The sequence below is a fragment of the Meles meles genome, chromosome 21 (genome assembly GCF_922984935.1).
Source record: "Meles meles chromosome 21, mMelMel3.1 paternal haplotype, whole genome shotgun sequence".
Taxonomy (NCBI): domain Eukaryota; kingdom Metazoa; phylum Chordata; class Mammalia; order Carnivora; family Mustelidae; genus Meles; species Meles meles.
This window is the reverse complement of record NC_060086.1, coordinates 32,551,349-32,573,771: the sequence shown is the minus strand read 5'-3', so window position 1 is coordinate 32,573,771 and position 22,423 is coordinate 32,551,349. Positions and strand designations below refer to the sequence as shown.

Here is a 22,423-nt window from a genome sequence, read left to right as displayed (position 1 = left end):
CAAAATAATTGTCAGGTTTCTACCTCTTCTAAAGTGACTCCATCAATCTCTGCTTTTTAAAACTTTCTGGTAGTGTGCTGCAATTTTCAGCTTTCAAAAAAAATGAAAAGGTTATTTTTCTCGAGCTATTCATATGAAAATTTCTAATACATTTAGGACACTCTAAAACACTCGAAGTCTAAACATTGAGAGTATGACTAGAAGGTCCTCTAACTTCTAAAAAATATTGCTGGGTCCCCTCTCCCATTTAATAAAGCTACGTTAGGAATACAGAAATCTTAAAAATGAAGGAGCTATGCAGATGTGACCCTTAGAGATGATTTCTTGGGCACCTGGGTGAGTCAGCTGGTTAAGCGTCTGCCTTTGGCTCAGGTCGTGATCCTGGGGTCCTGGGAGCGAGCCCCACATTGGGCTCCCTGCTCAACGGGAAGCCTGCTTCTCCCTTTTCCTCTGCCCATGCTCCCTAATCGTTTTTTTTTTTTCTCTCCCTCTAATAAATAAATAAAGTCTTAAAAAAAATTTTAAAAAAGGCCGGGGCGCCTGGGTGGCTCAGTGGATTAAGCTTCTGCTTAATCATGATCTCGGGGTCCTGGGATCGAGCCCCACATCGGGCTCTCTACTCAGCAGGAAACCTGCTTCCCCCCTCTCTGCCTGCCTCTGCCTACTTGTGATTTCTCTCTCTGTCAAATAAATAAACAAAATCTTTTTTTTTTTAAAAAAAAAAGGTGATTTCTTACTCCGCTACTTTGAGGAAAATTCTCGAACAGTAAGACTAGGTGATGTTCTCCATGGTCACGTACTATCTTTCCTGAAGGGCTACAAGGGAACAATGCTGAATGCATGGCTGGTATGAGCTATCACCATCTGAACACCCCAAAGCCACAGGAACCCTCGCCTCACCTTTTGCAAACAAACAAAAAAACCCAGCAAACCAAATGGCACTCAGCAGAAGGTTTTTTTTTTTAATTAAATTTTTTATTTAAATTTAACATAAACTGTATTATTAGTTTCAGAGAAGGGTTTTAATAGTATAACAAGGTTCCCTAGAAAAAGAGAACTTTCCTATTTGAGATACTGAAAGTGGTTTTTAAAAAAATCTTGATTAAACTTAGTACTATCAAAAGACAAAGACAGGTGTCAGGTACTTAAATGTAAATCAAAAATTAGTCTGTAACAGCGCCAAAGAAGCCATTACAAGCTCCTATATAAATAGGCACTTAATGATTTTTCCAGTGTTACATTATTGATCTAACAGGCCCTTCGTTTCCGCTGAAATGAATAAGTAATTTGTTTAAGATGACATTAATAGGGTTTGTAGCACTTTAGATATGTTGGGTCTCTCTCGTCATTAGAATTACCACTATCAAAAACAGATTTTGGGACACCTGGGTGGCTCAGTGGGTTAAGCCACTGCCTTCAGCTCTGGTCATGATCCCAGGGTCCTGGGATCAAGTCCTGCATGGGTTCCTTGCTCGGCAGGGAGCCTGCTTCTCTCTCTGCCTCTGCCTGCCTCTCTGCCTGCTTGTGTGCTCTCTCGCTCTCTCTCCTTCTCTCTGACAAATAAATAAATAAAATATTTTAAAAAAACAGATTTTACACTGTCTTTCAATGAAACATCTGCAAAATTTTAGAAATCATAGCAAAAGACCAGAGACATCAGATATATTCATCCCATGCATGAAGGTGTTTCTAAGTCCTAATACCTTGACTATGACTTACTCATTTCAGTGAACATTTACTGTCCTCGCTCATGTCAGCTGCTACTTGGAGCACTGAGAACGCAACGGTGAACAAGACGTCTGGCCCCTGCTCTCAGAGAGTTTACAGTCTACCAGGGAAGACAGGCAAACAGCATGTGTCGGTAAAGGACATCAGGCCGGCACAGAAAATGGGACCCAGTCCCCTGCACAGGGAAGAGGGGCGGGGGGGGGGGGGACACAACCGGAGAAATGGGTGTGTAAGCTGAGATGAGGAGGGAAGTGGGATACAGTCCAGCTCTGAAGGAAGAGGATGGTAGAAATCTAAGGTGGCATACGGCAAAGAGAAGTAGGGTCACAGGCACAGGACACACAAATGGCCAGGGATTTATACACACAGTTGTCTTTTGGGGGTGCCTGGGTGGCTCAGTCAGTTAAGCATCTGCCTTTGGCTCAGGTCATGAGCCGGCGCTCAGCGGGGAGTCTGCTTCTCCCTCTCCTTCTGCCCCTCCAGTCCACCCACCCCCAGAGGTGCATGCTCTCGCTCTCCAAAAAAAAAAAAACAAAGTGTCTTTCGTGTAAGCAATGACGTGGAAACTCAGACTTTACCAGTAACGCTGCATGTATCGGGAGACAAGAGTCATCTATTTCATCTCAGAGGAAAAAGGTAGAAAGGGCACAATTTCATCCCTGCCTCTTTGCCATGCTACCCAGTCCAGCCAGGGTGCGTTCCCCGCACCAGAGAAGGAGTCAGGGGGCGAATACGATGGACTCAATCACGCCTTCAGGGGAGTGGCACATGCGGGCCAACAATCACACGGCAGGGCCCCTGTGGCAATGTGATTCTGCAGCGCAGCTCCCGGATTTCAGGTGTCATGGAGTGCGACACTGAGCTGGAAACTACCGGGTAAGGAGCCTTTCGGTTCCAAGTGAGGGAGCTCTCATCACCGGACAGCGAATGTGGTTCGGCAGCAACATGAAAAGAAGCAATGACCCCCACACACATCAACACAGAATTACACTTGGACGTGCAAGCAGGCACCCCCAGCTAGTGTCATACAGGTTTCCAAGCACTTTTACACACTCTCATTTGTACTGTTCACAGCAAGGGAGGCCAAGCAGGTATTAATAATTCCCTAGCATTTGTCAAGCCCTGCTTGTGAAGGGCTGAGCTCCCTGCTGGGCACTTAATGTTCATGATTGCATTTCACAAAGTAACCATCACCGCCTCCGCCTCTCAGCCAGAAGCCTGTGGCTTATACAGTTTACGTAATCTGTCAGAAGGCACACGGCGGGCAAATGGTGCGGGGAGCTTAGGCCCCAGGGCACTCTAATCTGATTTAGAGGCCCATGCTATCTCCTTCCATCCCACAGCAGAGTTTCAATGTCACCCAGGTGTGACCAGCAGGAAGGCCAAAGGGTGAGGCCGAGCAGAGGAGGTGGGACTGGACCTCCAGCCAGGAGTTCCGGTTCTATGCCGTTGCGGCTGGCCACAGGGCCTCTCGCTATGCTCTCGGTCGCAGAGTCCCTTGCACCTCCCTGAAGTTATTGTTGGCTCTGTAATAATCAGTCCCTCTGGGTGCCATCTTATCGGTATTTCCAAGGATTGTGGGGGAGTGGATCAGAGAAATAAGCAGATACCAAAACATTTAACTAGAGACATCACTCACGCCCTGCATGCAACACCAGTTCTTGGTGTCATGTCCCCCCTGAAGTCCATCTCATGCTGAAATCCACTATTTAAGTAACCATCATGAAAGTTCAAACTAGACCAAGCTTTATATATATATATATATATATATATATATATATATAAATAAAATCTCATATAATCCTAATAATAACCCCATTAAGTAAGTACGATCATCCGCAGTTTACAGAGATAAGCAGAAGCGTCTCAAGGTTAAATAACCTGCCGAAGGTCACACAACTATGTAGTATAGCAGCATGATTCCAGAACTTAAGCTTTTCACCACAACATAGCTTATATTACTGCAATGGTCACAGAATTAAGAACAAACACCAAAATACTCTGATCTGAATGTGTATATATGTGGAAGCTTTCATATATAATTACTCATATAGTTACATTCTCAGAATTACATAATTTTAGTATGTGGAAACTTGTTAAATAAAAAGAAAAAAATTAAGGGCTCCTGGGTGCCTCAGTCGGTTAAGCATCTGCCTATGGCTCAGGTCATGGTTTCAGAGTCCTGGGCTCGAGCCCCATATTGGGCTCCCTGGCCAGTAGGGAGTCTGCTTCTCCCTCTCCTTGTGCCCCTCCCCCCTCACTCATGCTCTCTTGCTTGCTCACAAATAAATGAATAAAATCTTTTAAAAAATTAGACATATCACTTTACAATGTTATCCCTCTTACACTATTAAGCACCAGAGAAACTTGAAATCTATTTGAATAAGTGGCTGAACATCACATATTTTATTCAGTAACTTTTCAACCTAAGGAAATAGAACATTTTGAAATGGTTAATAACAAAAGTACATAGGGTCCAGTAAGACATGTGGTGCTCCATCTTTCTACCATCCTATTTTATTTTTTTTAAAGCTTTTATTTAGAGTGGGAAAGAAAGAGCACAAGCAGGCAGAGTGGCACGAAGAGGCAGAGGGAGAAGCAGGCTCCCCACGGAGCAAGGAGCCCAATGTGGGACTCGATTCCAGGACACTGGGATCATGATCTGAGCTGAAGGTAGCCACTTAACCGACTGAGCCACCCAGGCATCCCTCTACCATCCTATTTTAAAAGCAAATAAAATATCTGTTTATTTATTTGTAAAACAAGTATTCGATATAAGTGTAGTGAAATGAATAGATCCCACAAACTTCTAAATAAATGGGAGAAGCATGGGGATGAGCGAACGGTGGACACAGGTATCACCTTCTGGTTCCCCATTCCTCTCAATTTGCTATTTTTTTTTTAAGATTTTTTTATTTATTTGACAGACAGAGATTACAAGTAGGCAGAGAGGCAGACAGAAAGAGAGAAGGAAGCAGGCTCCCCGCTGAGCAGAAAGCCCGACTCAGGGCTCGATCCCAGGACCCCGGGATCATGACCTGAGCCGAAGGCAGAGGCTTTAACCCACTGAGCCACCCAGGCGCCCCTCAATTTGCTATTTCTAATCCTCAAAGCAAACCTGCAACTCGTTTCAGAAAAAGTGCATGAGAAGGGAACAGAAAGGAGGTAAGTGAAGAAACATATTACATAGTGTATCTAATGAATTAATAAATTTGTCTTTTTTCCTCACCTACACATGATACTCACTAATTATCTCCTTTATTTTAGAGACAGCTCTAAACACAGCAGGCAGCAATGCCTGTGAATCAGCTGAGCGAACTCACAGTATAAAAAGGGCGAGCTCCCACTTTAATTAATATACGAAACAAATGTCCAAAGCACTTACCAATCTGTACTTGTTCGGGCTGGCTGAGAGAAACAAAGGCTGACGTGTCATCGATCCAGGATATCTGAATGTTACCTGCAATGTTGAAATAAAAATAAATGGAACATCTGACCAAGTATACAACTATCAGACTTCACCTGTACATCTGATATATTTCAGCATATGTGTTAAATTTAAACAGAGATGAGGTACTGGTTTAAAATTTGATCAAAATCTCAGCGTTAGGCATAAAGCTTTAAAGAAGCTTTAAAAATGTGTTTTAAAAATAAAAGAAAGATTCTTCAGGATTAAATCCTGGGGCACTTGATATTTCAGCCCAATCTCATGCCAGAGCTGGCAATTTCTTTCCTATCAAGATCACAACAGGGGTGCCCAGGTGGCTCAGTCAGTTAAGCATCCAACTCTTGGTTTCGGTTCAGGCCCTGATCTCTCGGGTCGTGAGCCCCATGCCGAGTCCCACACTGACTGGGCTTTGCACTCAGTGGGAGTCTATTTGGACATTCTCTCCCTCTGCCCCTTCCCCTGTTTGCACACTCACGTTCTCTTGCTCAAATAAATAAATCGATCTTCTAAAAACATATCTTTCTAAATTTTTAGAGACACAAACTCTTAAAATCATGAATGGGAAACATAAAAGGAATCGATGTAGCAAAAAGCACAAAAAATTCAATATTATGTCAAGGCCAGGTGAGGAAAATAGGCAGCAGAAGAGGACAAAGGAAAAGAAGGCCGCAAAGAGAGAAAATGAAGACGGGCTAAAACAGAAAAACCACTGAGAAGGGCAGAAAGCAGTCTAGTGAAACAGAACGATTTTCACATGAAGGGACAAATCCTCAAGAAAGGCTAACAAGCTGCAGACAGAACAGAACAGAACATGAGAAGGAAGGAGTGGGTGGTGGTAGGGCAGAAAACCGAAGGGAAAGCAGAGGCCTAATTGTTTGACTACTGCTCTTCCTGAAAAAACACGGGAAGACTGGCATTATTAAAAATGGGTAAACAGGGGCGCCTGGGTGGCTCAGTGGGTTAAAGCCTCTGCCTTCAGCTCGGGTCATGATCCCGAGGTCCTGGGATCGATCCCCGCGACAGGCTCTCTGCTCAGCAGGGAGCCTGCTTCTGTTTCCTCCTCTCTTTGCCTGCCTCTCTGCCTACTTGTGATCTTTGTCTGTCAAATAAATAAACAAAATCTTTAAAAAAAAAAAGTGGGTAAACATCACTGGAATTTAGTAGTGAAAAAATGTTTCAATTCCTAAAAAAATTTCCAGGGCTACAAATGCTTACAAACTGCTCTGTCTCATTGTCATAGGATAATAACTCACTTCCTGCTGCACAGCACGGTGCCATATGACTTTCTCTATTACAAAAGTCACTCTTCTACCTTGCGTGTTTTAGATAAATAAAATAGTGAATGTGCCCTAAAGAGTTACTATGTGCCACATACTATTCTAAACGCCTTTCATGAATCAGCTCATTTAATCCTCACGAAATGCTTATGTAGTAAGGGGTATTGCCATCATCATCGTCATCGTCCCCGATGAGGACACAAAGGAACAGAGAGGTTACTTGTCTGATATTATACAACTGATTCTTTTTAATTAAAATGAAAACAAAATTCTTCTCAGAGCATCCTACTTAATTTAGCCAATTAAAGGTTGACTACATAAGGGTAAGAACTTAATAATACAAAATGAGAAAAAAAATAGCAACAACATCAAAAGCTCTCAAAAGAAATGAGCTGTGAAATTCAATTGCATCTCTAGATCTGTATTTAAATTAAAAAGCAGGACTAGAATTTCAAACGTTGTTGAGACTGTCTGCAAAGACTAGGATAACTTTCCTGAAACATACATGCTTTTACTTACTTTTCTAAAAATTGTCTGTAAAGTGTTTTACTTATAAAAGCTAATAAATATATGCTTATTTTAGAAAATACAGAAAAGTTGGGGCACCTGGGTAGCTCAGTTGGTTAAGTTCTTGATTTCAGCTCAGGTCATTATCTCAGGGTCATGAGATTGAGCCCCTTGCCAGGCTCTGAGCTGGACACAAAGTCTCCTTAATATTCTCTTCCTCTCCCTCTGCACCTCCCCTCCTCTTTCTTTCTCTCTCTGTTTCTCTCTCTTTCCCTCCCTCCCTAAAAAATAAAAATACGAAAAAGAATAAAGAGGAAGAAAAAAAAACCTATCTAAAACAATCAGTGATAATAGCATGAGGCTTCCTTTCAGTCTGATTGCTATACAAAGTATTAAAAAAAAATAAGTTATACAGGAACCCTACATTGTTTCTGCTTTTTACACTAAATGTTAAAACAAAAACACTTTGCCATCTTTTAATAAACTCTTCAAATATTTTTTAAATGGCTACATACTAGCCTGTTGAGGCGGCCCATAAACATTTACTTAACAGCCTTATTATTGGCCGTTTGTGCGCCTTTACTTTCTCCAAAAATTTCTAAAGAGAACAGCTTGAGTATTTCATTTGTTAAAATAAACAGGCACTGGTGAAGACTTACAGTCTGAAAGTCTTTATAAACGCTAATCAGAAGATGGTTCATTTCAACCTATCACCTGACCTGATAAAAAGGAATTAGAAGAACTGCCCTACCGCATACGTAACTCATCTCTTGGTCCTCTCAAACATCTGCATTCCTCTGCTTGGACTAGTCAATGTCAAGCAGCGGTTGGCTGCCCTTATGAAAAAACTTCTCTCCAAATTTTACCTTAAAAATGATTTATCCTCAGCCTAGATCTTTTTTCCATGGTCGGCAGTAAGGGCAGGCATAGTACTAGTATCCTGGTTTCCGTGGAGTAGTAAGACACTCCAGTGTGGGATGCTGTCGAAAATTCTTCAGATCATGTTAGTACAAAGATACCAACATACCAAACCCTGAAACCTTCCACGAGTGAGACTAAATCCTTGCACAGTAATATTCTTTCATGTCCAAGCTGAAGTTGTCATTCAGTATACCTATCGCCACCTGGGCAGATCAAAAACATAGCAAAAAACATAGCAAAATCCCAAAACCACGTATGGACTTAAGAGTTACTTACCAAAGGCACTGAAAAGCTGGTAAAGGTCGCTGGTTTTCCACTCTTTGGGGAAGGTCACATGGAGAACATGATCCCGTTTTGGTTGCACTATGGGACAAATTTTGAATAAGAGGTTGACAGCTGAAAAGTAAACGATACACCAGGGGTTCTCTAATGAAACTATCCCCCAGCTAACTTGAGGAATTGCTAGGAATGACTCATGATTATGAAACGAAACTTCTAATGTATTTCAAGTTAGCTTCCACTGGGGCTCTGATACTTTATAGAACCCACAACGGGTTGAACCCTGACAATTCTATGTGGACCATCTTTGCTCATGAAGTTCCCATGAAAATTATTTCAAGGGGGGAGGGGCAGAAAGGCTGCTTTGTTGAAGACATTTCATAAAGCGTTTAACTTTCTGCTATTACTCTAGTGGTCCATTCAGCGCACCATCCAAATCCAATGGACTGAGTTTAAGGAGAGGGGCAGTCCTGAGTCACAGTCTCATGTTCTAATCTCAGACCTGCCACTGAACGATGCAAGAGACCCAACCGCTCCATCCACTCGTAGCTATGTATTGAGAACGATGATATTTAGTTTGCAGAACTGCTGCAAGAGGAGTGCATCAAAACAGATGTCTGATCTCGGGGGGAGGGGGAAGACACATGTGTGGTCTGCTTATCACGGTGATGGCTATTACCAACAGGCACGGCTCACCCATTTCTATACCCCTGTGGCATGGATTTTAAGGCAAATAAACCAAGGCTAGAAAGAGAGCAATGGAAAAGAGTGGGACAGCGAGAAGGAGAAAATAGGAAATAATTCAAAGAGCAGCAATCACCTCCCAGACAGGCCTTCCAAGATTTCAATGAAAAAGAGAGGAAAAAAAACAAAAACAAAAACCCACCCAACTTTTATATATATTTATATATATATATATGTTATATTATATATGTATATATGTACATGTATATAAATGTATATATGTACATGTATATATTATATATGTATATACATATATATATATATATATATATATATATATGTTGGGTGGGATATATATATACACACACACACAAATAACCAGAAACTAGAGAACTTACGGTTACTGACAGAGCTAGCCATCTCAAAATTTATTACGTGTATTTATTGGAAATTATGAATTTAGAGTTCGAGTGAAAACGAACTAATGAAGAGAAGATATATATTCTCTTAAAATTCAACTCATGCATAAACTGGAAAATATAAGTAAAGAGATGAGTTAATCAAGACCCAAGGGTACCATTAACTTAAGCATACTATTCATATCAACCGCAAAATCACTGCCTATTTTTAAGTGAATGAAGCTCTTTCTTCAGTAATACTTTTCTTGTTATCCCTTCCAGACCACACACTTCAATGTGCAGATGCCATGAGAAAATAAATTCACTTACAGTCTGGGCCTTCCAAGTTTAGATAGGGGATATCCATGACTCTCATAAGAAATAACCTACAAAAAGGAAAGAAAAACAGGCAATGGGCTAATTTCTATTAAAAACCCGATACAGGCATCTATTAAATTCTTTACTGATGGTTCTTATTTATATCACTCCATTTCTGAAATCATTTGAAAAAGCTCTTACGATTCGCCTCAAAGATCTTTTTCTCGAGGACTAAATATTATAAACAGGAAAAAAAAAAAAAAACCCAATCTTTGGTATTCCGAAAACCTACAGAAGTTCCTGGCACACAACAGCTACTCAATAAACATGAGCTAAATGAATGAAATTAGTAATCAGAGTCAAAAGAAAGTCTGCTGCAGGTCTGCTCATTAGTCAAGGGAGACAGAGAGAAAACAAATGTTACAGAATGCTAACCATCTTCCTGACTTCGGAACTGTTCCCACAAATTATAAAGGGAACCCCTATGATTGCTGTTTTGTAAGCTGAGAAGGACAGCAGAGATACCTTTTTTTTTTTTTTTTTAAACTGAAGTGGAAAGTCACTAGATAAATACCAATCTCATTGGGTGAATTACACAGTCTGAAATAAGTGACCATCTCAGAAGCTCATGCTATTACTATCGTTTAAAACATATTAAAAGCACAAAGCAAAACAATGGTTGGTAAGGAAGGCTATTACACTAATAGAAAACATACATCAGTCACTTTTTGTATACCCTCCAAAGGAAAGGCTACAAAGGCTCTTAAAAAGGAGGACGTGTAAATTACAACTCTGTAATGCTATTCAATTTTGTTTTTAATTTGCAAGATTATGGACAAAATATCAGGCATTCTGTTGTTTGTAAGATGATTTTAATAAGTTTTACTCAGATGACAATACAGAGTGCGTTTCTCATAGAGACTGCATTATACAGCAAATTAAAATGGCAATCCAAGAGCCCAACAAGCAATTAGTTTGGCTTCACTGACCCACAATTAAGGCACATTATTACCAGGCACTCAGAAGCCAAGCAGGGCATGCTCTAGTTTACAAACGGAATCATCAGCGTAAATAACAGTGTTCGGTTAATGCCAGAAAAAACGAAGTCATGGTACTCTGTGGTTGAAGAACTTGTTGCCTGGCCTACAATTTAATCAACCAAATCCTACGGCTAAGAAACCAATTTTATTTTTAGTTCACTAATTTATGCTCAAGCATACTATTCTGGTTCTGGGATCCATTGTACCCAATTCAATCATTAATACTGATGATGCCAGAAGACACTAAGACACACAGAGCACCCAGCACGAAGGAGTTTCTGAGCAATGACAGCTACGACTACTACTGCCAACCAGAACCTGTGAGGTTATTCCTGGGTGAGAAGGCTCACTCTTTTTATGCTTCACAAAATTTTCAATTTTACATTTAGTAAATTTAGAGACAGTCCCCCAATTCTAAAAACCAAGTAAGTAAAAACCCTTAATTTAAAAGTTAATGGAACATATCAAGCACCATAAAAATAATTTAATTTTTTTACCCTAACCTCAACAGAGGAATAAAAGCTGAATCAACAAGTTCGTTGCTATACTGTCAAATCCCCCCAAAATCAAAATCGACCTCAAGATTCAGTGAGATGACTGGGGGCGGGGGCGGGCAGTAAATTATAGTTCATCATCTCAAAAGAGCATTACAGAGAGGCGCCTGGTTGGCTCAGTGGGTTAAAGCCTCTGCCTTCGGCTCAGGTCATGATCCCAGGGTCCTGGGATCGAGCCCCGAGTCAGGCCAGGGAGCCTGCTTCCCCCGCCTCTCTCTCTCTGCCTGCCTCTCTGCCTACTTGTGATCTCTGTCAAATAAATAAATAGAATCTTAAAAAAAAAAAAAAAAAGAGCATTAAACAATTCAAGTAACTATGAAAACTTCGAAGTATTTTAGGATTTTTTTTCTACTTCTGTAAAAGTGACATTGGAATCTTTTTTTTTTTTTTTTAGTTTTTATTTAAATTCCAGTTAGTTAACATACAGTGTTATATTGGTTTCGGGTGTACAATATAGTGGTTCAGCACTTCCATACATCACCCAGCGCTCATCACCAGTGCACCCCTTAATCCCCATCCCCTGTTTCGTCTACCCTCTGCCTGCCCCCACTCTGGTGACCATCAGTTTGTTCTCTAGAGTTAAGAACGTGTTTATTAGTTTGCCTCCCTCTTTTTCTCCCCTAAGCTGCTTGTTTCTTAAACTCCACATATAGGTGAAATCATATGGCATTTGTCTTTCTCTTACTGACCTCATTTAGCATAATACTCTTGAGCTCCCTTGTGGGAATGCAAATGGGTGCAGTCACTCTGCAGAACAGTATGGAGGTGCCTCAAAAAGATAAAAACAGAACTGCCATATGATCCGGCAATGGCACTACTAGGTATTTACCCAAAAAATCCAAAACTACTAATTCGAAGGGGTTCATGCACCCCGATGTTTATAGTAGCATTATCTACGATAGCCAAATTATGGAGAGAGCCCAAATGTCCATCAATAGAGGTGTGGATAAAGAAGATTTGGTATGTGTATGTATACACACACACACACACACACACACACACACACACACACATACACACATATATGTATATATACACACACATACATACACACAGTGGAGTATTACTCAGCCATAAAGAAAAATAAAATCTTGCCATTTTTAACGGCATGGATGGAGCTAGAGCATATTATGCTAAGCAAAATAAGCCAGTCAGAGAAAGACAAATACCTATGATTTAACTTTTATGTGGAATTTAAGAAACAAAACAAGCGAGAGAAGGAAAATGAGAGAGAGACATAAACCAAGAAACAGAATCTTAACTCTAGAGAACACACGGATGGGGGGGAAGGGGGGAGGGTGGGGGAAATGGGTGACGGGGATTAAGGAGCTCACTTGTGAGGAGCACTGGGTGAGACATGAAAGGTGAATCACTCTACTGTACACCGGAAACTAGTATTATACTATAGGTTAACTGGAATTTAAATAAAAACTTTTTAAAAAGCCCCAAATTTTATACTACAAATACAGTTTTGTAAAATATTTCTCATTAAACTAAGAAATAAAAATACCCCTCCATCCCCATTTAAAAAACAACTAAAGATTTTGGAAAACTGAGCTTTGTTTTTTAAAATTCCTCTATTATTTTTTAAACTGAAAAAAGAAAATAGGGACAACTGGGTGGCACACTTGGTTAAGCACCCAAGTCTTGGTTTTGGCTCAGGGCGTGACGTCAGGTATAGGAGATCAAGCCCAGACTCAGGCTCCGCACTCCACAGAGTCTGCTTGAGATTCTCTCTCCCCTTCTGCTCCTCACCCTGGTTATGCTTGCTTGCTCTCTCCCTCCCTCTCTCTCTCTCTTAAATAAATAAATATTTTTTAAAAAGAAAGAAAAGAAAGGCCACCAGAACTGAGAGGTCCAGAGGAAACACAGATACCCTAGAGACACACGACTAAACATGCCCATTAAATCAATCTTGTGTGTCCTGTGCACTATTTCACCAGCCACGGAGAGCAATATAAGGTAAAATCACATGTCCAAGCCTGCAATTGCTTGATTTCTTTTTAAAATACAGTTTTAGGGGCGCCTGGGTGGCTCAGTGGGTTAAAGCCTCTGCCTTCGGCTCAGGTCATGATCCCAGGGTCCTGGGATCGAGCCCCACATCGGGCTCTCTGCTCCGCGGGGAGCCTGTTTCCTCCTCTCTCTCTGCCTGCCTCTCTGCCTAGTTGTGATTTCTCTGTCAAATAAATAAAATATTAAAAAAAAATAAATTAAATAAAATACAGCTTTATTTCTAAAATCATGGGACCTCACTAATAAACTGAGAAAATCTGTTGTCTTATAAACAACACTAAGAATTACACTTTTAGGGACACCTGGGTGGCTCAGTGGGTTAAAGCCTCTGCCTCCGGCTCAGATCATGATCCCAGGGTTCTGGGATCAAGCCCCACATTGCGCTCTCTGCTCAGCAGGGAGCCTGCCTCCCCCCCTCTCTCTGTTTGCCTCTCTATCTACTTGTGATCTGTCAAATAAATAAATAAAATCCTAAAAAAAAAAAAAAAAAAAGAATTACACTTTTAAAAGGAGAACTGATCTCACCATGTTAAGCATCTCAAAACTTTTTCTGAAGGGTATCTTTTGGCACCCAACAGACAGACACTTTGTTTTCTAAGATTTCATCTGAATTTCACCCCTGACCAAAATAAGTAAAAATCTGTCCTTAGCTAAAAGACTCAATAGATTTTTTCTTTTAAAGTTAGTTAATTCCACACTATCTTCTTTGCTTGCTCAACGCTTTCACTAAATAGAAACCCCTTTCAAATAAATTATTAATAGCACTGCTCACTCTCCCCCAATGCCTCCATGTCTGGGCTTTAGAGAGAAATGAATAGCCCTGAGTCCTGGGGGAACACGCAGACCAACTCTGTGTGTGACTTGGCAGCCTGCGCCTCTGGAGAAAGCCCTGCAATTGGGAAACCGACCCTAAAGCTGTAGCTGGGCGTCACTGGAAAGGAACCAAAGTCAACTCCCCAGTGGCCTCCCACCCCGCCTAGGCCAGGCTGTCTGCAAGCCGCAGCTCTGGGCACATCCCTGCCCTTCTGAAGTAAATCTGAAGTAAAATCACATTTCCTTACACGCGTGCCTCCTACAGACTGGCTGTCAAAAGGCCAACACCTCCCTGAGAGGTTCTGATCAAAGACATCACACAGGGATCATCTGCACGACAATGTCCACCCGCCCCCAGGAGGGAATGAACTGGGCAAGTGGGGAGGCTGGAAACACACGGGAGAGCGGCAGTGAAGCGTGCTTTTTGCACAAGCCTTCATCTGCAGTTAGCAGAGACACGTGGTCCAACACTTGCACCAAATGGCATTTCTATTGTAGTAAAGATTCAAGATGGCCGTGATTCATTGGCGACGTGACAGGGGGGAGTCTTGCCACCTTCCCGCCAGCCTTCTTGATGAAGTATTATTTCAGCACTTATTGGCTGAAAGGGTTGACACTAACTCTGTCGAAGATGAAGATTTAAACTTGTATTTGATACAGTCGCCAGTTTTACACCAGGAATCTCTCCTAAGAAACCATAAATTTCAGTTCACATTCTAGACGCCGCGAAACAAAGTTTACCCTTTTGGGCATCAATCAGGTTTTTAGTTTCTACTACCGTATGACTGATGATGCCGTTAATCTCCGTTACCGAACATGTCTGGAAAGATCCAACAGTAAAGCACAGCAAACTCTTCAGCTCATCAGACCGGGTAACGTCAGGTCAGCGTCTTGAATGGGTAGCTCCCCAGCCTGAGCTGTGCACAGTGCATTGATCTCTGAACAGTTTCCCACATGTTGCGTGGCACTTACAAAAGGCCACCCGCCAATGTCCTTTCCAGACCTGGGCAGCATGACACCGTGTCCTAGACTGTGTGAGAAGGCCTGCTGTCCACTGAAGAATTCCATCCCAGATAGAAAACTTCTTAGAAGCCCAGACTCTTGAGCCCTTATCAAAAGGCCCAGATCAACAACATCGGTACTACCTGGGAACCTGTTAGAGATGCAAATTCCAGGCCCTACCTGAGACCCGGGGACTCAGAAACTCCGGGGACTGAGAATCAGAGAGTTAGCAGAATGTGAAAAGAGTATGTTCAATGTTGTGCTGCCGTTAATAACGATTCATTAATCAACCCGCATAATAATGACCAAGATACTGTGCCAACTTCCCCAAAAAGCATTAGTCTTAATGATTTGTTTACACTGAATGAGTCTGGCTTAGAAGAACACAAAATTATCCAAACACCAAGGACTACCTCAGAATCCGGGAAGCAATAAGTGAAATCTACCGCTCCCTAAAACCAGGAGCTCAACTGTAGCAAGCAATTAGCTTCTCTGCAAGAGATAAATTGGGCGAAATCACTGCTGACCACTATTGTTCTCGTTTTTAAGAAGACAGAAAAAAGATTACTAATACCACTCGTTTGGCAACTCACTGCAAAAGTCCAACCTGGCTCTGGGAATCGGCTACAAATGATCACCTCTAGCATCACACATTAAACTTCAGCACTAATGCAGCACCAAAGACCAGCACATGCTTGCGTGAATAACACCTACGACACTAACGAAAACACCTCTCAGCTTATCAGAACTCTCTGACCTTACCACCAAGTTTCAGACACTGATTCTGGCAACCACAAGGCACACGGGGCTGTTCTAAGAACTACACTAAGAACAAAGGTCATTCTCTGGTGATACAAGAGCTTGCCTTGGACTGTGGCTTATCTGGACCATCCCCCAGTTTCCTAGTGAATAAGGACGCCTTGCACACGGATGCCGGTGTTAACCCATTTTATGCAGCTAAGCTTAAAAAACAAAGAGGGCAAAAGTGATATTCCAAACCGCACACACAGTAAGTCCCAAAGGTGATTCAAGAACACTGCTCACGAGAGGCTCAGATCTCTGGGAATGGAAAAGATCCTTACAGTTCTTTACGATTCTGCATTACCACATCTATGTATGTTATCAGTGATTCTACTCGGAGATGAAAGAAAATATTTAATTCTGCTCTCAACAGCAGCCTGCCTTCTGGTGCTATGTTCAAAGGTAGAGAAAGAAAGCGAATCAGAGTGGTGTGTCAATGGTCACTTTTTAAAAAGCAACTAGTGAAAAATGGTCATACCCACTGCAGTGCAGGTAAGTGCTTATAGACCAGCAATCCAACCACAAAGGTTAGGTTGTAAGTGGATCTCGAGATAGCCACCGGACAAACCACTGAACACCATCCACATGACGCTGGCCACTAGTGTTAACGTCTTTTAAAAATTCACTATTGTATTTTTCTAAGTTACAAAATTATATAACTAGTATACTCTCCATCAGTAAATGAATTATATTGATCTTAATTAGTAAATGAAACAGAAAACACTAGGGCATTCATTAAAATGAAGGGATTTGGGGGCGCCTGGGTAGCTCAATGGGTTAAAGCCTCTGCCTTCAGCCCAGGTCATGATCCCAGGGTCCTGGGATCAAGCCCCATATCGGACTCTCTGCTCAGCAGGGAGCCTGCTTCCCCCACTCTCTCTCTACCTGCCTCCCTGCCTACTTGTGATCTCTGTCTGTCAAATAAATAAATAAAATCTTTAAAAAAATATATGAGAGCTGAAAAGGACAGCCCTCTCACATTTGCAGTGCAGAAGGAGCTGCTACCCTGGGGCGTCAGGGCATCGGGCTTCCCAGGCACACCGGCCCCACACACTGTGATCGCGCTCAGGAAACCAGGGAATTGGCACATCCCAGGTTGAGAGAGATCCAGAGGTGCCTGAATACAAGAGCGTGTCTTAGGCGATGTCAGACCTGGACACATACAGCCAGACCTGAATGATCTGGAAGGATTTCTAATGTCACGGCAAGTCTACATAAAGAACAACACTGTGTATCTGGTCTCTTTCCCTGGCCGAAAGAAAACCCCGAAGCCACCTGACCCTTCCTGTCTTCCTCCTAGAAATGCACTTTTGCATTCAACGAACAAAAATTTGCATTTGTTCACCTGCTTTCTTCCCGAGGACACTTCTGCTCCTAAAAAGCTTTATCTCAAAAAAAAAAAAAAAAAAAAAAATTTTTATCTCCAAAAAAAAAAAAAGAGAGAGAGAGAGAAATTTCCAAATAAAACTGCATTCTTCTCACACCACTGAAGACTGGGATACAGAGACATGGAGTAAAATCTCATCTGAACACAATTCGAGCAGTGAATTAATTCGAGGCTCGCCCCAAGTCCCAAGCCTTCGGAAGGAAAATTGAAACCTTTAACGACTGCCAGCCCTACTGTACTTGCAAATGGTCTTGGTGTTTCCTTCAGGGCATGGCAGTAAAAGCACTTCATGAGAACCTTGTAAGCAAGGGTTCATCATTATACATATTTATGTGCTATAAAAAACTAATTTTATCATCCAGGGTAGGAAGCATGCAGACATCTCTCACAAAACAAGCTCATTTATTTTGCTCGCTAAAGCACTTGTGTAAAATACGAAGGCAACCACTGGCTGGAGGGGACTTACTGCGGCATTGGTTATTTTAATGTCACTCAGGCGGGGGGCACACAGTTTTCAATGTAGTCACTTGATGTTTTGACAAATAAGAGCGTTACCCGACATCTGTCCTGAAGCCAACCCATGGCCTTTCTTAAACAGATACAACACTAGAAACAAGGAGGGGAGGAGAAGAGGAAGGAAAAAAAAAAAAAAAGAAAGAAAACCAGCAGCTCATTTGAACAATCTCTATCAAATGAACCATATCAAATTACATCAAATAAAAATGTTAAACTAAGCATTATACAAAACCAATGATGCCTGCAGAGCCCGTGAAACAGCAGAGTATAAAGCGTCAGGGGAAACCAGCCCTCCACAATCCCATGGTTAGAGTCAACATCTTTCATGACCATGAGCTCAGGACAAAAACCAAGAGAAAAGGAAATCTTTCAAAGATACCAGCATCATCTCTTCAGAAAATGAGCAACCCACGGCAGAACTCTCTCTTTAGAAACTCTGTGCTGGAGGGAGCGGGGAGAAACCACTCCCAGTCGAGGACAGACCTGGCTTATCCCTGATTCTGCCATTTCTGAGACCCCTGGCAAACAGTCTTAGTTTTAAAATGGGGACATTATTGGGGCACCCGCTCGGTACAGGGCATAACTCTTCATCTCAGGGTTATGAGTTCAGGCCCCACGTCGGCAGTGGATTAAGCCGCTGCCTTCGGCTCAGGTCATGATCTCAGGGTCCTGGGATCAAGCCCCACATTGGGCTCTCTGCTCCGCAGGGAGCCTGCTTCCTCCTTTCTCTCTGCCTGCCTCTCTGCCTACTTGTGATCGCTCTCTCTGTCAAATAAATAAATAAATAAATCTTAAAAAAAAAAAAAGATCTGCAAGCGGCACATGGGGGGCTCAGTAGTTTGAGCCTCTGCCTTCGGTACAGGTTGTGATCTCAGCGTCCTGGGATCAAGCCCCACATTGGGTTCTCTGCTCAGCAGGGAGCCTGCTTCCCCCTCCCACCACGTCCCTCTCTGCCTAACTGTGATCTCACTCTCTGTCAAATAAATCAAAAAAATCTTAAAAAAAAAAAAAGATCTGCAAATGGGGACACTATTATTTACCTCTGAGGGTTGCTGGCAGCAATTATAGTACATGCAAGGAAATGATGTAGGTAACTCACTGAAGAGTGGAAAGCATTCAGCAGGGAAGCTTCTGGTGTACGGTGGTACCTAATTGGTACTATGGCTAGTACCAGATTTTCAGTATCACCATATGCTAGGGACGCTTAAATCGTATGAATGAAATGCTAAATGGTCTCGGAAATAACTATCGCCTGGTTTTTCCTAGCCAGAGCCAAGTCAAGGTGAGGAATACCTAAGAATGCAGACTTTACTACTTACAGCCGATAGCTCCCGGGACTAGCAAGCCAGCAAGAGGGGTCCATGGTCTGTGCCCTTGAAGATTTCTTTAAAAAGAAGGCTTCTGGGGAGCCTGGGTGGCTCAGTGGGTTAAAGCTTCTGCCTTCAGCTCAGGTCATGATCTCAGGGTCCTGGGATTGAGCCCCACATCGGGCTCTCTGCTCAGTGGAGAGCTTGCTTCCTCCTCCTCTCTCTCTCTCTCTCTCTGCCTGCCTCTCTGCCTACTTGTGATCTCTGTCTGTCAAATAAAATATTTAAAAATAAATAAATAAATAAAAAGAACCCTTCTGAAAAAGCCACAGATGCGGTTCGCCTGATACATGTCTGCCAATCCAGACGGCAAGGTAGAAATCAGATAGCAATACCAACTTGAAGCTAGCAGCCTCTACCCGAAGAAGTCAGGACCCCAGTCTTAAGAAGCCAGATGGAAGGAATGAACATCATTCAGTGGGCCCCGGACTCATCTGTGTTTTGCCTTTCTGAAAACCAGTGTATTACAGAACTTTCAGGGTAACCACACCAAGTCAATTCTTGGAGAGTCCTTCTATCCTAGTAACTTGGGGAACCGAAAGTGAAGCGAACATGACTTGGGCTAAGATAAAGGGCTCTGGTTAAGGTATGTGATGAAATACCTCCTGTGCACTGGGGCAAAATACATTCTGCACACCACGGAGAAACCTTCTGGAATGTGGGAGGCTGCTCTAAGCATTCGAGATGCTGTGATTTTACTCCTCATGGCGCTGGACTCCAAGATTTGCACAACCCTGAGAAGGCTGAAAATGGACTCTACATTTTGTAAAAGGCATACTTCTTGGCTATGATTGAAAAATAATGTCCTTAAGAGCACCACAGTCCACTTCTAACCGGGGCAGAATGAGTGGCAGATGATGTTCCCCAGCCCTGGCACAAAATCCATTTGGGGCAGAAGCGAAAGGGCAAAGGACGTTACCCCTTCATTCAAGGACCGCAAATGCAAATGCAAAATTAAAGGACATCACTACTACGCTGTTGGCCAAGCCAGCCAGTCGGCCATGGAGGGTCCCACAGTCACCACTACCACTACTTCTGCCTGCATCCTGCCTCCCTGAGCCCTTGGTTCTGGGATCCCCGGGGCTCCTGCGGCCAGAGGCACGCACACGGCACAGCTGCTCCCAATGGCACATGAACGGAGGAGACCATGCCCTTCCCTTCACTGCTTTTCCAGCATCTAAGGCTCAAGACACATGAGCGTGACCCACACTCGGGCAGAGAGTCTCTTCTTCCCATTCCTGACCCAACCTTGCGGCAAGACCTTTTTCTTTAAGATACAAAAACAGGCAGAGTTTTCTTAAGAGGATTCCAGGTTGCTGATTCTCTATACAAAGGATTTTAGTGGCATCCTGCAGGTCTGCCTCTTTCCTGCTCGCAGCACAGAGACTGCCACCCAAGAAAATCCAGCTAAGCACACACGGCCCTTCTACCACGACCCACAGTGCCAGGAAAAACGAGAATTGTGTTACTTTCTTGGAAGTTCACTGTGGGGAAAGCTACAGCAGCAACTCTGCTCCACATCAAGCCACACCCTGCGCTGGGTGCCTTCTTGATGCTTTTCTTCAAGCTGAGGTCAAGCCTCCCAGGGGGCCATTTATGATCTTCCTTTCATAGATGGGGCAGCCCAGCTTCAGAAAGGATGATGGTCCCACTGAGGGGCTCGACGACCCAGGCCGCAGCCTCTGCTCTACCCAGCACGCTTCTGCAGCCCTGCAAACAAACAAACCCTGGCTGAGGTCCAGGCATGGACTCCCACGCACACATCACTAGGCTTCCGTGCCTAAGAAGCGTTCTCAACCTCAGATGGTGAATAAACAGAGAAGAAAAATGCTCCACGTATTTGCAAAGTTATCAGTCGTTCTCATAGACTGAGATCTCCTGGAAGCAGTGAGTTGCTCAAAAGGGAACAGTTCACAGAAGGACAAATGCAGAGAGACCAGAAAGTAAATCAGAGGTTCCCAGGAGCTGAGGGGAGGCAGGAGCAAGGACTTAGTGCTTCATGGTTACAGGGCTGCCGCCTGGGATGAGCAAGAAGTTCTGAGAACAGAATGATGATGTTGGCAGAAATACTGTGAATGTCAGTAGCGCCACTGAATCGCAGACTTAAAAATGTTTAAGGGGCACCTGGGTGGCTCAGTTGGTTAAGTATCTGACTCTTGATTTTGGCTTAGGTCATGATCTCAGGGTCATAAGATCGAGTCCTGTGTCGGGCTCTACATTGGGCAAGGAGCCTGCCTAAGAGCCTCTCTCTCCCTCCCCCGGCCTCCCTCCATGTACTCTCTCCCTCTCAAATAAATAAGCAAATCTTTTTTAAAAAAATGTTTAAGGGGCGCCTGGGTGGCTCAGTGGGCTAAGCCTCTGCCTTCGGCTAGGGTCATGATCTCAGGGTCCTGGGATCGAGCCCCACATCGGGCTCTCTGCTCAGCCTGCTTTCCCCTCTCTGTCTGCCTGCCTCTCTGCTTACTTGTGATCTCTCTCTGTGAAATAAATAAAATCTTTTTAAAATAAATAAATAAATAAATAAATGTTTAAAATGGCAAATTGCAGGCTACACGTATTTTATGATAATTTTTTCTAAAGTAATAACGTCATACACCAAAAACCGTTGAACTGTACATTTTAACTGCATGAATTATTTGGTATGTGAATTTATATCCTCATAAAGCGGTTAAAAAAAATAAAAAGAAACAGCTTCCCACAGGTTACAGAGTAAATGCCATTTCTTTCCTCTCCTGTCAGTAAAAATCTACACCTCGAAGTGCTACAACAGGCACAAACACCGACAAACAACCACATGCCTCCAAGGGCAAAACCAGCAAGTGGAGAAAACCCACGCAAACCTTCTCCCTGGACACCACTGAGTTACAAGCAGCCTTTCCTCCTCCCACTCCCTTTTCGGATCAAGGCCTCTGATTGAATGGGAGGGCCCACCTTCGGGGTGTGTGCGGTACAAAAGGTATAATGAGGGACGCCTGGGTGGCTCAGTCAGTTGAGTGTGTCACACTCTTGGTTTCAGCTCAGGTCATGAACTCAGGGTCATGAGATCGAGCCCCCTGTCACCTCCGCACAGAGTCTGCTTGGGAGTCTCTCTCTCCCTCTCCCCTTGCCCCTCCTCCCCTGCCCCTAAAAATAAACAGATGAATAAAATCTTAAAAAAAAAAAAAAAGGTAGGATTATAGGGTGTATTCTATGAAAGCAGAACAGGCTTCCATGTGTTCCCAGCATCTGGTCGGAGACACACAGTGTCCAAGCAGAAACGTCCCCACGGCAGTGGCTGCAGCACGGGGCTGACTGAAAGCCACCATGTGCCAGGCATTCTACACACACGCTTGCCTGTTACCCTCACTACACCCCTATGAAATGGGTATGA

General features: G+C 43.0%; 1 protein-coding gene across 3 annotated transcripts in view; it reads right to left on the bottom strand.

Moving 5' to 3' along the window:
* The window catches only part of PARN (poly(A)-specific ribonuclease), a 155,231-nt gene that overhangs the window by 92,108 nt on the left and 40,700 nt on the right, over positions 1-22,423 (bottom strand). For all 3 annotated transcript variants that reach the window (XM_045993835.1, XM_045993834.1, XM_045993836.1), the window contains exons 19-21: positions 9,573-9,628; positions 8,158-8,244; positions 5,114-5,188 (exon numbers count right to left, since the gene is read on the bottom strand). In XM_045993835.1, coding sequence (XP_045849791.1) covers positions 5,114-5,188; positions 8,158-8,244; positions 9,573-9,628 — 218 coding nt within the window. The remainder of the gene's footprint in view (positions 1-5,113; positions 5,189-8,157; positions 8,245-9,572; positions 9,629-22,423) is intronic.